This window comes from Cibotium barometz, chromosome 1, assembly GCF_041138505.1.
Source record: "Cibotium barometz isolate CiBa-2024 chromosome 1, ASM4113850v1, whole genome shotgun sequence".
Taxonomy (NCBI): Eukaryota; Viridiplantae; Streptophyta; class Polypodiopsida; order Cyatheales; family Cibotiaceae; genus Cibotium; species Cibotium barometz.
The window spans coordinates 701,137-716,341 of NC_141046.1; the positions used below are offsets into that span (position 1 = coordinate 701,137).

Sequence of the window (15,205 nt, forward strand, 5' to 3'; positions counted from 1 at the left end):
ACGCCTGGAGGATTGGCTTTCCACTGGGTCTGGTATCGCATATACTTGCCTGGAAACGCCTGGTCTTATATGGTTTCATGAACGGAAATTGCTCATGCCAATGCTGCATTGCATAGCATCTTTATGTGCTTGCTTGCAATTGAAATTGCGTGCTGTTTTCATGCTTGCTTGACCAATGTGTAGTTCCGGGTAAGGGGACGCCCGCCCGTGAACCGTGCGTGTGAAACTGTCTGCTGACATGGTTGTGTGGCATGTGAACAGGTGGTAAGTATTACCCAATCTAGGCTCAAATAGCCCTTAGGACTTGGCCAATATTTATAAGTGAGTGCGTTCCCATTTCATTAAAGTTTGGGCGCCCAAAAGTCACTTATAAATTATGACCTCTTCCAAGTTCACACTCACTGAAGTCCCGAGGCGGACAAGACTCAATGTCCAGGACCTGATCCTCCCCTTTTACTCATAAATGGGCATCTCCCCATGTCCCTTCACCTGATTGGACCCCAATTCACTTACTTATTAAGAGAAATTCGTGTTTTCTCTTGATGAGGATTTTTGGAGGCTGAAAACTCTGTTTTTCCACCATTTCTCTCCATTTCCAAGCTCTCCATAGCCATACCCAACTTGCTAGGGTGTTTTCCAAGCTTCCAAGAGTGTTTCCAAGTGCTAATCACTCTCCTACTCACTCCCAATGACTGAAATTCAGCAAAACAGCTCTCATTTTTGCTGTATTTTTTGGTCTTTTTGCTGAAAACCCTAATTTCAGCCTTCCTTTCTCAAGTTGAACCATAGGGGAAGCTTTCCCAAGGTTCCCTTCATCCTCTTGAAGACTTTTGTCGCGAAGGATTGCGGCAAATCGAAGATATCAACACTTCTAAAGCTTCCAACGCGAAGGCTTCCGCTTGCAACAACTTCTATGAAGACTGGTAAGGTAATTGGACAATGTATTGTCATTACTTACTCAGTAGAAGGGCAGGACTCCTTGTTTAGCTGCCCTGTGTAGTATTTCTCTTGTCCTATGTGCTCTTGAAGATGTTGCTACCTTGCTTGGTAGAACATAGAGCCAATGGTAGAGAATATGAGCACTGAAGTCGGGCCGGGCATCAAGGCAGCTCCTTGGTGATCTACATCGACATACCATTGTTTTCTAAATGCTGAATTTCATATGCATTGGCATGGAGGATTTGGCAATGGATGCCCGTGAAACTATGTATTGAATTTCTCCAATAGTAATACAATTTACTCGAGGGAGGGGTCGGCCGTTCCGGCTCATTGTGTGCCTCTTGTCAATTCAGCAATTTACTTCTTGTATTTGAGCAAGTGTCCTTCAAATCTTAGTGTATTTAAGTGTATTGATTAGCATTGTGTTCAACCAAGTTACATTGGTATCAGAGCATACGGATGTTGGAGATGCTAATACAAGAGGCAGGGACAATGAAATGCATGCCTCCAATGCTTTACAGGATGAGCAAACTCATGTGGTGCACAATAGGGAACATGAATATGTGGGACAGCCGTCCCGTGGCAAAGAGAAGATGCAAGAAGAAGAGTCCATAGTCTCGAGGGCTGAACTTACTCGTATGCAGGCTCTTCTCCAAGCACAACAAGAAGAATTGAATCTCTATCGCCGCGAGGATCCATTGGTACATGACCGTTTGAAGACCAAGAAAGCTGAATCTTATATGGATCATGCAATGGCAATGATTGCTCAAGAGTTGCACATGCAACCGAGGGATGCAGCACGTGCATACTTGGCTCGTACCGAGGATGCCTATGCAGAAAAGGCAACCATCCCACATGTCTTGGAATCCCCACAAGTGCCCGAACAAGAAGTTATGTCTAAGAGGATGAATCTCCATGCTATGGGAGAGGAACAATCAGTGACTTCACGCCATGCAGGAATATCTCATGTAGCCCGTGAAGGATACAATGTTTATGGCAGTGGTCAAAATGTATGTCAAATGCCATTGCCGGCTGAAAATGTACATGCACAACACATGCAACATGGGCTGCAATTTTCGGTTGGTGCAGGTATTCCGCGTATCTCTCATGCCACTCATGCCTTCGAGTGTGCTCGTGAGGGAGAAGCTATGGCTGAAAATGTATCAATGCATGTTGACGGGCCAGCCATGCCTCATGCTTACAGGGCACATGTATCTATGCCTTATGCATCACCTTTTGGTCCAAAAATGATGCCAGTCTCACAGGAGCTATCCCAATGGACAAACATGGGGGAAAACATGTTGAGATGCACACACATGCATCAAAGTCTCGTGACTTCAAAGCCGGAGACAAATCTGTGAAGTTTGACACATATCATGGAGAGTATGATGCATCAAAGGCACTTGCTTTTATTGCCCAGTTTGATATTGCTTTCAGTGATGAGGATTTCACTCAGAAATCCATGATCCGGCATGTAAGCATGTTCATGAAAAGCACTGCTGCCCATTGGTGGCTCACGGAGAAGCTCTCACCGAATCCTGTTAGATCATGGAAAGAGTTCAAGGAGAGGTTCTATGCTCAATTCTTGCCTCCCAATGCATTGAATGAGATAACAATGAAGTGGGATTGGGTAAAGCAAAATGAGGGGGAATCGGTAAATGCATATGTACAAAAGTTTTGGAAAGTGCTTTTGGAGGTGTCTCCATTTATGCATGTCACCGAGGCGGAAAGGAAGAGAAGGTTTCAATCGGGATTGCAACCCGTGTACAAAGCGGGATTACAAATGTATCCTGGTCATACCTTACACCAATTAATCGCAGCCGCTACCGCCACCGAGCAATTGGAACTCAAATTGAGTCGATCCAATAAGGCTAAACCCTCATTTCAAGGCAAAGAGAGGGCTGTCCAAAACCTGCAAAATGATGGACAGCCACATAAAAGGGACCAAAACCAAGCCAAATCAGGTCCAAAAGCTGAAAATAAGTTTGCTAAAAAGCGCCCTTATAAGCCGGCAAACTTTGGTCTTAGTGCTGAGAAGAAGGAGCAATATATGCGTGAAGGCAAATGCTTTACTTGTGGCAGCACTGAGCACATGGCAAGAGCATGCCCAAATAAGAAGAACAAAGCTGAAAATGCTAATGTACCGAAGCCTAATGTGCATATGGTTCCGGATGTGCAGGGCAACACTTCACATGATAGCAAAGATAGGGTTGTATGTAAAGCTTGGGGACAGCTCAAAGATCAACCTGCTTTGTTCATGTTTGATGATTGTGCATCGGAGAATTTCATATCCACTCAGATGGCAGCTGCTTTGGGTATTGAAGTGGAGGACATGGGTCCTCAAATTGAAGCAGGGGCTGCCTTTGTTGGTAGAGAAGTGCAGGTCATGCCTATTTTTGGCAAGTTGCGCATACACATTCAAGGCTATGTGGATCATGAGGATTTTCTTGTGGCGCCTTTGAATGGCTGTGATGTATTGCTTGGAAAGCCCTGGCATACACGTATTGATCCGTGCAAGGCTTACAAGACTAACAGGATCACCTTCATACATAAAGGCCGAGAACATGTAATTGATGCTGGTGAAGAGGGTGATACCATTCCCCTTGTATCTCATGTACAAATTAAGAAAGTAATGAAAAAGAGTATTTTTGCGTACTTGATTTTTGTACGAGATCCTATTGAGAAAACTAATGTACATGTGAACACTCTTTGTAATGATAGGCTGTAATTTTTGCAAGAGCACAATGATTGTTTTGCTGATGAGTTACCAAATGAGTTACCACCTGTACGACCGGAAGATCATCGCATTGATCTTGTGCCGGGTAGCTCACCACCTAATAGGCCAGCCTATCGTGTAAGTGCATCCCAAAAAGAGGAGATCATGAAGCAAGTAAATGAGCTTCTTGAGAAGGGTTTGGTTCAGCCAAGCTCTTCTCCATATTGTTCACCCGTCCTCTTGGTTCAAAAGAAGGATGGATCCTTTCGTATGTGTGTGGATTATAGAGCTTTGAATAAGCTTACCATCAAGAATCGGTTTCCGATTCCACGCATAGACGACATCCTTGACAAGTTGGATGGATCGGCATGCTTTAGCCGAATTGATCTCAAGAGTGGATATCATCAAGTGCGTGTAGTGCCTCAGGATGTACACAAAACTGCTTTCAGGACAGCATTTGGGCTTTATGAGTATCTTGTTATGCCTTTTGGTCTTACAAATGCCCCGGCTACATTCAATAGAATGATGGATCGCATATTCCGTGGGTATAGGAAATTTACAGGTGTCTTCTTTGATGACATACTAGTCTTCTCGAAGACCGAAGAAGAGCATAAAGCTCATTTGGCTATTGTTTTTGAAGAGCTCCATAAGCATAAACTGTTCATAAATGCAAAGAAGAGTGAGTTCTTGTTGTCAGAGATACATTATCTTGGGCATATTGTGTCCAAAGATGGAGTGCGGATGGATCCTGCAAAGATTGATGCGATTCGGAATTGGCCCGAATTGAGTTCAGTGCATGAGATCCGCAGTTTTCTTGGATTATGCTCTTACTACCGTAGGTTCATTCGGCACTTTGCATGGATTGCTTCTCCTTTGCATGATTTGACAAAGAAGAAGGCCGTGTTCAAATGGACTAATGTAGAGAGAGATGCATTCCTCACATTGAAAGATGCAACTACTCATGGTCCAGTGTTGATCGTTCCGGATTTGCAAAAGCCTTTTTGTGTGGAATGTGATGCATCTGGAAATTGCATAGGGGCTGTCCTTAATCAAAGGGACATGCCGTGGCTTATGAGAGTCGTAGATTGCATGATGCAGAGCTATCTCTTGGCATTTATGAGAAAGAGCTCTTGGCTGTAATTCATGCACTTACTATATGGAAACATTACCTTCTTGGGGCTGATTTCACTGTGAAGACAGATCACCAGAGTTTGAGATATTTTCTTACTCAAACTAAATTGTCAGAGAAGCATATGAGGATGGCCAATTTCCTCTCTATGTTTCATTTTCAGATCTTGCACACCCCGGGAAAGAAGAATGTAGTGGCCGATTCATTGTCACGAAAGCCGTATGTAGCAGCTATCTCGGTTGCCTCTCATGGGGACTTGTCTACCATGCGTGATTTGTATCATGCGGATGTTGATTTTGCCACTATTTGGGCTGATTTGATGGCTGGTCATGCACATGCCTCATATGTGATCAAAGAGGGTTATCTCATGAAAGATAATTGCCTATGTGTGGTGTCTGACATGAGGCAAAAGGTTTTGGATGAGTGCCATGCTCATAGAGGCATAATGCCTACTACGCACATGATTGAGCGGTATTTCTTTTGGCCAGGTATGCGGAAGGACATAGAGGCACATGTACGTGCATGTATCACCTGTCAAAAGGTAAAATTTGATAGGCAAAAGGCACCAGGTTTGCTTCAGCCATTGCCTATTCCCACGCAGCCATGGGAAAGTATTACAATGGATTTCATTATGGACTTGCCACGTACCCAACAGGGTAATGATGCAATTTGGACAATTGTGGACAGGTTTAGCAAGCAAGCTCATTTCTTGCCGGTCAAAAAGACCATCAAAGCTGAGCATATGGTTAAAATATATCTTGCACAAGTGTTCAAACATCATGGAATGCCGAAGTCCATTGTGGGGGATAGAGATCCCAGGACTACAAGTCTCTTTTGGCGGGCCTTATTTGATAATATGGGTACCAAATTGGACTTCTCATCAGCTTATCACCCTCAAACGGATGGGCAAAGTGAGGCTGCAAATTCAGCCGTGTTGGATCTCTTGAAATGTTATGTGGCGGATCAGAAGTCTTCTTGGGAGAAGTACTTACCGCTTGTGGAATTTGCATACAACAACACGGTGCATGCATCTACGGGAAAGGCCCCGTTTGAGATTGTTTATGGTAAGGTGGTTTTGCCACCCATCCTTCGCACAAAGGATGAGATATTTGCAGCTGATGAGTATGTAAGAGACTTGGATATTGCTTTTGCTCAGGTGCGGACAGCCATTGCAAGGTCACAAGACAAGCATAAAAAGGCTGCCGACAAGCATAGAAGGCAATTGGATGTTAAAGAGAATGATTGGGTATTGCTGAAATTTGAGAAAGCAAGACTTGCAAAGAGGCGTGGCAAAGAGGGTACATATCCTAAGCTTGCAACCAGGTAGTATGGACCTTTTCGAGTGATCGAGAAGATCAATGAAGTGGCTTTCAGATTGGCATTACCTAGTCATTGGCACATACACAATGCTTTTCATGCGAGTCTTCTTCGCAAGTATGTAGGGCCGGAGCCCAGTGAAATGGTCACTGAGGATCCACCAGAAGTGGATGAGCTTGAGGAGATCTTGCAGCCAGAGCAGATTGTGTATCACAAGGAACGCAAGTTTGCTGCAGGCAAAGTTGTGAGGCGTTACCTTGTGAAGTTTAAGAACTATCTTCCCATTGATGCTAAATGGGTAGATGAAGAGTTCTTCAAAGATTGCCCGCATGTGCTTCAGACATATTTGGATGCATTTCAGTTTGCGGACAACTGTTTAGAAGCGGGGGGGAATGTCACCATTTGGCCACCCGAATGGTTCACTCTTGCTTTCACACTATGTACAAATTGGATTAGTGTCCTTGGCTTATGGAATATGCCTATGCAGGTGGTTGACACGTGTCATACTGTATAGTTGGATATGATATTCCGCTGGGACTTGATGTTATCATGCTCGGAATATTTGGAGGACTTGGCTTTCCGCTGGGACTTGTGCCTTTGTGTACATGCCCGGAAACGCCTGGAGGACTTGGCTTTCCGCTGGGACTTGTGCCTTTGTGTACATGCCCGGAAACGCCTGGAGGATTGGCTTTCCACTGGGTCTGGTATCGCATATACTTGCCTGGAAACGCCTGGTCTTATATGGTTTCATGAACGGAAATTGCTCATGCCAATGCTGCATTGCATAGCATCTTTATGTGCAATTGAAATTGCGTGCTGTTTTCATGCTTGCTTGACCAATGTGTAGTTCCGGGTAAGGGGACGCCCGCCCGTGAACCGTGCGTGTGAAACTGTCTGCTGACATGGTTGTGTGGCATGTGAACAGGTGGTAAGTATTACCCAATCTAGGCTCAAATAGCCCTTAGGACTTGGCCAATATTTATAAGTGAGTGCGTTCCCATTTCATTAAAGTTTGGGCGCCCAAAAGTCACTTATAAATTATGACCTCTTTCAAGTTCACACTCACTGAAGTCCCGAGGCGGACAAGACTCAATGTCCAGGACCTGATCCTCCCCTTTTACTCATAAATGGGCATCTCCCCATGTCCCTTCACCTGATTGGACCCCAATTCACTTACTTATTAAGAGAAATTCGTGTTTTCTCTTGATGAGGATTTTTGGAGGCTGAAAACTCTGTTTTTCCACCATTTCTCTCCATTTCCAAGCTCTCCATAGCCATACCCAACTTGCTAGGGTGTTTTCCAAGCTTCCAAGAGTGTTTCCAAGTGCTAATCACTCTCCTACTCACTCCCAATGACTGAAATTCAGCAAAACAGCTCTCATTTTTGCTGTATTTTCTGGTCTTTTTGCTGAAAACCCTAATTTCAGCCTTCCTTTCTCAAGTTGAACCATAGGGGAAGCTTTCCCAATGTTCCCTTCATCCTCTTGAAGACTTTTGTCGCGAAGGATTGCGGCAAATCGAAGATATCAACACTTCTAAAGCTTCCAACGCGAAGGCTTCCGCTTGCAACAACTTCTATGAAGACTGGTAAGGTAATTGGACAATGTATTGTCATTACTTACTCAGTAGAAGGGCAGGACTCCTTGTTTAGCCGCCCTGTGTAGTATTTCTCTTGTCCTATGTGCTCTTGAAGATGTTGCTACCTTGCTTGGTAGAACATAGAGCCAATGGTAGAGAATATGAGCACTGAAGTCGGGCCGGGCATCAAGGCAGCTCCTTGGTGATCTACATCGACATACCATTGTTTTCTAAATGCTGAATTTCATATGCATTGGCATGGAGGATTTGGCAATGGATGCCCGTGAAACTATGTATTGAATTTCTCCAATAGTAATACAATTTACTCGAGGGAGGGGTCGGCCGTTCCGGCTCATTGTGTGCCTCTTGTCAATTCAGCAATTTACTTCTTGTATTTGAGCAAGTGTCCTTCAAATCTTAGTGTATTTAAGTGTATTGATTAGCATTGTGTTCAACCAAGTTACACCACCCCTCCCTCGCCAGCCAACCATCACTAGTTTCTTCCGGACCCAAGAGGTGGAGGACACCGACATAGTGGATCTTGTGGACCCTCCATGAGCTGCTCTGGACCTACCTCGCCCGAGAGGAGTTACCTCGGACTGAGCCTCTGCACTCCAACGTGCCCGACGCCCCCAACCCCCCCGTCGGCCACGATCACCTCATCAGCTTCAAATCCAGGACATGCTCCACCGCCATTGAGCTACCTTTCCACGTGACATAACTGAGGGAGACCTCTCGGCCATACTCATCAGCCCCATGCTTGATATTTTGGAGAGTGGTATACCAACTACTCGGAGCTGATGTTGCTTTCATGTTTCTATGTTCTTAGTATTCCATGATGAGTTTCCATGGACAGTTTTGTATCACCCAAGTGAGATAGCTATGTTTATGTTTTCTTTCTGTTTTATTTTCCATTCCATGATGAGATATGCCAGGGACATTATTGTATCGCTTTGGTCTCATATGCCCATTGGGTGTTTAGTAGACGCTTAATATATCTTTCTTTCTTTCTTTCTCCTCGTGTGGGATATCCTCAGCTCTGCCAGGCTCTACTCTGAGGCGGTGGGAGGATACCTTGAGCTGGCTGATCATGATATGCATAGCATGTGACGTGTATCTGTATGTATGCCGGGATCTCAAAGAATCCATCCTCGGAGAGTCTCAAGAAGTGATCTTTGTAGACAGTAGAACTAACACTTCTTATTACCAATCTTTGACGGAGGCACCCATGTCTGGTGTGTATGTAGCCTGAGTAGATCTAACTGGATGATCCAGTTGATCTCCTGTCGTGAGAGATCAAGGTAGGGGGAATCCAGGCTATACTGAAACAGGGGGAGACGGTCCATCTGTATGCCATGTGCATGAAACCACTCGACTATCCAGAGTACCATGCATGTGTCAGTAATGGTGGTGGCCGTGTTACAGGGGGGGGGCGGGGGGGGGGTCCAGCTCGTCTCAATCGCTCCCTCTCCCTCTCGCGGTATAATTGCATAGAGGACTCTAGTGCTAGTCGTGGGAGGCGATCTCTGTCAAGCGTGTATACATGCTGGATTTAAGTGGCAGTCTGAAAAGGGCATCTGTAACCAGAGAGAGAGAGAGAGAGAGAGAGAGAGAGAGAGCTGTATTAACGTCTACTAGAGGCCGAACTCGACCTATGAGACAAATCAATGTACAACTGTCAATGTCTTCTGGATGTCCAGAAAAAAAAGGACATCTGTAACCACACACACAGAGAGGCATTTGACATATTATACTTGTGGTATATGCTTTGATGCAGAACTGTTAATGATGGCTTCAAATTCAACACCCAAACACATCTCGCACCTGTCCTAGCTACTGCAATCAAGGTTAGATTTTTATTGCTGATGAGGCGGTTTCAATAGCTTAAGCTCTTTTAACGAACATCTTCAAAGTTCATATACTGTTGATACTGCAGTGCATAAGCTTTTTCACTTTTTTTTTGCAGGCTGAACTCGTCAAGCCTACAGGCATTCAAATTTCCAGCTGTTCAACAGAGGCAAATGGTTCTGTTACATCTACCAATGTCCAGAATGCACAACCCGATACCACAGATAAAGGAGGAAATGCAGCAGTGGAAATCCATCATTCTCTGCTTTTGGACGTTAGTCTTTGAGCGGATGCATGACTTGACCTTTTCTGACTCTGATTTTCCAATCTTTTTTAATGCCTAGTTCTTTGATTGCAGCTGCTTGCACAGGAGTTGGGGTGCGGAGCAGGAGAAATTTCTGACTTTGAACTGAATGTGTGTGATACACAACCCAGCTTGATTGGTGGGGCTCTTAAAGAATTTATTTTCTCTGGGCGTCTCGACAACCTTTGCATGTCGTTTTGCTCTCTCAAGGCAATGATTTACTTGCCTTAGAACTAACAATTTTTAAAGTTCAAGGACTCTGAGTGTTTGATTTTGAATGCCAAGGACTCTTTGCCACCCTTGATATCTAATAGAAAACAAAGAATCTTGAAGCCAGCTGAAGAGAGACGGCAAGCTGATCAAGGCTCAGGGTTACTGAGTTACCTCTGTCACTATCATGACCACTTATTGTGAATACACAATCTTTGGTTGTAATATTGCTGGGTTCTATTCTTGTTACAGGCTCTGATCGATGCAACAAAGCAAGGTGCTTTGGGACAGGAGGAGGGAGTAAGAATGGTGGCTCTGTTTGATCATGAGGAGGTTGGATCAAACTCAGCACAAGGTGCTGGATCTCCTGCTATGTTCGATGCTTTGACACGGATAACTTTATCATTTTCCAGTAACGGTTCCCAGGTAAACGCCTTAAAGAAACACACCCTGTAGTTTGAAACTCCTACTACATTAATGAACTTCATGTGATCAACTCATTCCACGTGATTTGTAAGGTGCATTTTGCTTATGCTTAATATTATGTCCCACTGCATGAGGATTAATATATCTAGAAGTGTGTGTACATGATTCATCGTTGGGTTCTCACGCAGGTTGTGGTTGATAAAGCGATTCAAAAGAGTTTGCTTGTCTCAGCAGATATGGCCCATTCCTTACACCCCAATTATCTGGTATGTACACTTTTTTTAATTAAGAATGTAATTTATTTATTTAGTGATAGCGTTTAGCAGCTGCAATCAGTGGGGTTTGAACTCAGGCACCCTCCTAGATATTCAAACTTCTTACCAAGTGGCCTACATGGCCGAAGACAGTCGAAGGGAGGGAAAATAACTGCATTGCTCAGAGAAGTATGAGGTTCACAGGAAGCAAGGAGTGGGCGGACAGCCCTTTTTTATGAACACACCTTCAAGCTCTTACTTGTGTGATTTTAAAGAGGCTTTTATTTTGGGATTTCTAGGATAAGCATGATGAGAATCATCAACCAACATTGCACAAGGGTCTTGTCATCAAGCATAATGCCAACCAACGGTATGCTACCAATGCAGTCACTGCTTTTATCTTTCGGCACATTGGGAAGAAGCACAAACTTCCGGTTCAGGTATCTGTTGATCTCTTTGCATGATCCTCCTGTTGGGACACCATGCATTATTTCACGCTGCTTCTGAGCTTCCAAGTTGAGGTTGGTACCGGTCAAGTTCCTTGTTGAACTCACAGGAATGTCTATCCTTTGTTCTGTCGATGATCAGGATTTTGTTGTTCGTAATGACATGGCTTGTGGTTCAACAATCGGTCCCATTCTCGCAAGTGGTGTTGGAATTCGCACTGTTGATGTTGGAGCTCCACAACTTTCGATGCACAGCATACGGGAGATGTGTGGTGTTGATGATGTTGGCTACTCATACCAACATTTCAAAGCTTTCTTCCAAGAGTTCTCTCAAGTCAACTCACAAGTTGCTGTGGATTGCTAAAGCACCATTTGGTACAGATGACTGCTTATCAATGGGCTGACAGTCCTCATTTGCCAGATTGAATGATGATTAGAAGACTTAATTATACATAGAAATGAGCACTCTGTGCTGTGTGACTTGAACTGCAAAGCAGGCAGTTTGGCATGCATACTCCATCAAACCGAGGGCTAGCTGGCTGCAGCAGCCCCCTCATGCTACTCCACCCTTGGAGAAGCATGAAATTACCTTTTAGCAATTAAGAAAGAACTTCAGTTTGGCATGCATACTCCATCAAACCAAGGGCTAGCTGGCTCCAGCTAGCCCGTCATGCGACTCCACCCTTGGAGAAAGCATGAAAATACCTTTTAGCAATTAAAAAAGAACTTCAAGCTTGGCCCAATCTAATTTGATTTCATAACATACATAGAAACTACCCTAGCTGATCCTCCTTGAAAGTAGCTGTTTGGCATGTGTGCGCCAAAATGCAAGATGAAAATTGTTGAGCTTCCATATATATGGGTCTGGCCTTCCACATACCCAAGTCTTTACACCTAAGTCCTAGATATGGATCTCCTTATGTGAAATAAATATATGTTTATGGGCATGCTACTATTGTCCTAGAAATTTGGTGGTGCCCACATGCAGAGGATTTGTCTTGAGACAGCTTAGAGGCTCGGACAATCATGCAAACACAACAGATCCGGGTCCATTCCTAGAGAAGATTATAAGGAGGCTGCATCTAATAATTGTGGTATGTTCTTAAGGGTTTGACATGTAGACCTTTGGATCGGAGTATCTTAACTACTTGGTAACCTTGTTTCTCGGATAGAGAATGATCTTGCAAACGTAGCAAGAAGCATCTAACCCACTTCTTTCTTCCTGACCATCCTTTTAGAGCTCTCACTTGCCTTGAAAAGTCCTAGATGTTACATTTTGGCATGGGTACGGGTAGGTGCTTTACGGGCCAAGGGAGTATCACACTGATAAGCAGTTGGCTTTTGAGAGAGCTAGACAATTATCCCATATGTGTATGGATGGAAATATAGCACCAAAGTCGGCTGGTAACTTAGTTTGTTGAGCCAACCTTGTGTGGGTCGTGATCTAGGCTAGCCCTTGAGGTGGGTCTAGGGTTGTCAATCTTGGGGGTTGATTGCACTCGTGGTATGGGACACATATTGTGGTGGTCCGTCAGTAAGGTGGTTTTAAGCTATGACGACCAAATGCCATGGTGATGCATGTCTCTCTGCCAAAATCGAGGGTGGTTTGGTATAGCGAGCCCACAAATTGCTTTTCTTCGTGTATGCCTGTGAGTGCTTGATGCAAGTTATTCACGGGAAGGCATCATGAGGGTGGCACAATTGGTATGAAGCCTGACTTGCATGGGAAGCAGAGCTATGTAATTTCCACTATAGAACTAGGTATGGTTTGTGGTGATTTGCCTCCATTTCTCAAGGAGGAGAAAAGGAGGGATAATAAACAATCCCCTTTTCTTTTATTGAGTGGGAGAAGAAAGAGAGTTGAGTTTTGACGACTCTGTTCTTGAGAATGGGTTTAAAAAAACACTTCTTAATCTGGGGTTTAAAAAAAACTAACCTTAGCATTTAGGTGGTGGTTTTGCAGTGCCATACATTTATCATTTACGTAAAAAAATTTGCCAGCTCCTTGTCTTCCGCTTTCATAAGCCCTCACAGGAATATCTACCACTTTTATAAGCTCTCACATGAGAATATGGTCATTTGATTTTGAATTTCAACATGTAGAATTGAATTGCAAAATGAAATGCAATAAGCCCAAATAATTTTACCAAGTTGGTATGTCATTTTCAGCATGTATAAGGAGTGGCATATATTGTTAATGCTCTTAAATGCAAGTCTTTCCTGTCTTTAACACTAAGTTCATCTTTGTGCATTTCAAACAAATCCTTTGAAAGTGGCTTCGTGAACATATTTGCAATTTATTCATGAGTACCTACGTGTTACAATTGTAGATGTCTTTATCCCACGTCATGAGCTTTATGCATATCCTTAGGTGGTACGAGGATTGGTGATGTGTTCTTTTTGTTCCTTGAGGTTGCATGGGAGGATTTATCTGATGTCATGATGAGCGAGCCATGGTCCTCACACTAGCTATGAACACCCTCTTATTCAAGGCCAAAAGATAGGGCATTCTTGCCTATAAAAGCATTGTATGTGGTGGAAGTCTTATGTTATAATTCATTCATCATTGTGTTGTGCAATCTTGCTCTCTTTTGTATTGTCCTCTATCTCTCTCTCTGATTTCTTCCAGAGATCTATCCCAGTGCCTACCCTAACACAGGAGGGGGTTACACTTCAGCGTGCTGCGGACCTTCGAGCCAAACGGAGACCGAGAGCACCAGGCTACCAGACTCCGAGACTACATCAGAGGGAGATCACAGAGATACGGACTCGACATCAGCATAGGGTGGCTCTTTGACACTGTGGTGACAGCGGCAGATATGTATGGAGCAGCATTTTGGGGACCATATCGTTTGGCAAATGGAGTACGGTGGAGAGGTTGTAGGTCATATGTACTCAAGGATGATCTTAGAAGCAAACCATTAGTACCACATCAAGTTGTCATAGTGGAATTTGGAGCTTTCCCTTGGTAGTAGTAGAGGCTCTCTTCCAGATAGTGACATATACAATGGATCTACAGCCTGAGCCATGATAGACTCCCACACTTAGCACTTGAGTCATCACGGAGACTCACAACAGATGGTCAGTCCACTTCATAGTATGCTAGGGTGTGGAGATGGTTCTAGATACATGGTTTCCAGACTGACTACCTTCCACCCTTCAACTATAGCTTGGATGCTCCCCTCTTGCTCACACGTCAGGAGATTAACCGCCTCATACGAGCTGACCACTCATGACTGGAGACCCACATCACAAAGCACCCACCCGAGCATTTTGGGACCAAGATGCAACTCTATAGAGAGGCTTTCCTATGGCTCACAATTGATGGCTTCATTCAGAAGCTTGGGTACCTATTCGGACATGTCACATGGCATGAGGATAGCTATTGGGAAAATCCGAGTCTCCTCACATAGGCTTAGAGTGGAGACGTGGAGAGTTGAGGGTATTGATAGTGTGGCATATGCACACGTGTTCTCGCTGAGGTGGAGATTGATGAGCACTATGTTTGCTGATGCCCGGTGTATAATGAGATACATGGAAGATTCCACCCTCTATTCAAAGAGGGTTTTGGGCCATTATTCAGAGTAATTGACTATTCGGATCAGCGTTGTCTTAGGCTCTACCTTTTGGAGTCGGGTAGACACAAGGACCAACTGCTTGGATCACGTTGACAATGTCCGGGCACATATACCTTGCAGCTTGAGGTCATGAGTTTTTTCTCCCACATCCAGGAAGCCTCTCGAGAACCGTCCCAAGACTCCCTACATCTTCGATGAGTTAGACAGTCAAACAAGAGCCACTCCGTTTTCTTGGAGTTACCAATAGACCAGGTGGTTCAAAACCAACGAGCTATGTGCCTAAGACCTACTGGGTTGCATAGGCACTCCGCTTGCCATCGGCTCCAAGTCCAGGTGATGCTCCAGCATAGAGATGGCCACATAGGACATGTGGACATTGATGCTCTTTACGCAGTTCCTGAGGATGATGATGAGACCTCTCCACCAGCCACCCTAGCTTTATATTCCTTGGACCTTGGGT

General features: G+C 44.3%; 1 protein-coding gene across 1 annotated transcript in view; it reads left to right on the forward strand.

Annotated features, from left to right (window-relative positions):
- LOC147641494 (Zn-dependent exopeptidases superfamily protein) overlaps positions 1 to 12,134 on the forward strand; it is a 60,453-nt gene extending 48,319 nt beyond the window's left edge. Inside the window, exons 5-11 of the mRNA XM_086783075.1 lie at positions 9,457 to 9,526; positions 9,646 to 9,801; positions 9,886 to 10,041; positions 10,294 to 10,467; positions 10,656 to 10,733; positions 11,021 to 11,161; positions 11,310 to 12,134. Coding sequence (XP_086639201.1) covers positions 9,457 to 9,526; positions 9,646 to 9,801; positions 9,886 to 10,041; positions 10,294 to 10,467; positions 10,656 to 10,733; positions 11,021 to 11,161; positions 11,310 to 11,531 — 997 coding nt within the window. The 3' untranslated portion in view covers positions 11,532 to 12,134. The remainder of the gene's footprint in view (positions 1 to 9,456; positions 9,527 to 9,645; positions 9,802 to 9,885; positions 10,042 to 10,293; positions 10,468 to 10,655; positions 10,734 to 11,020; positions 11,162 to 11,309) is intronic.
- The last annotated feature ends 3,071 nt before the right edge of the window (positions 12,135 to 15,205 follow it).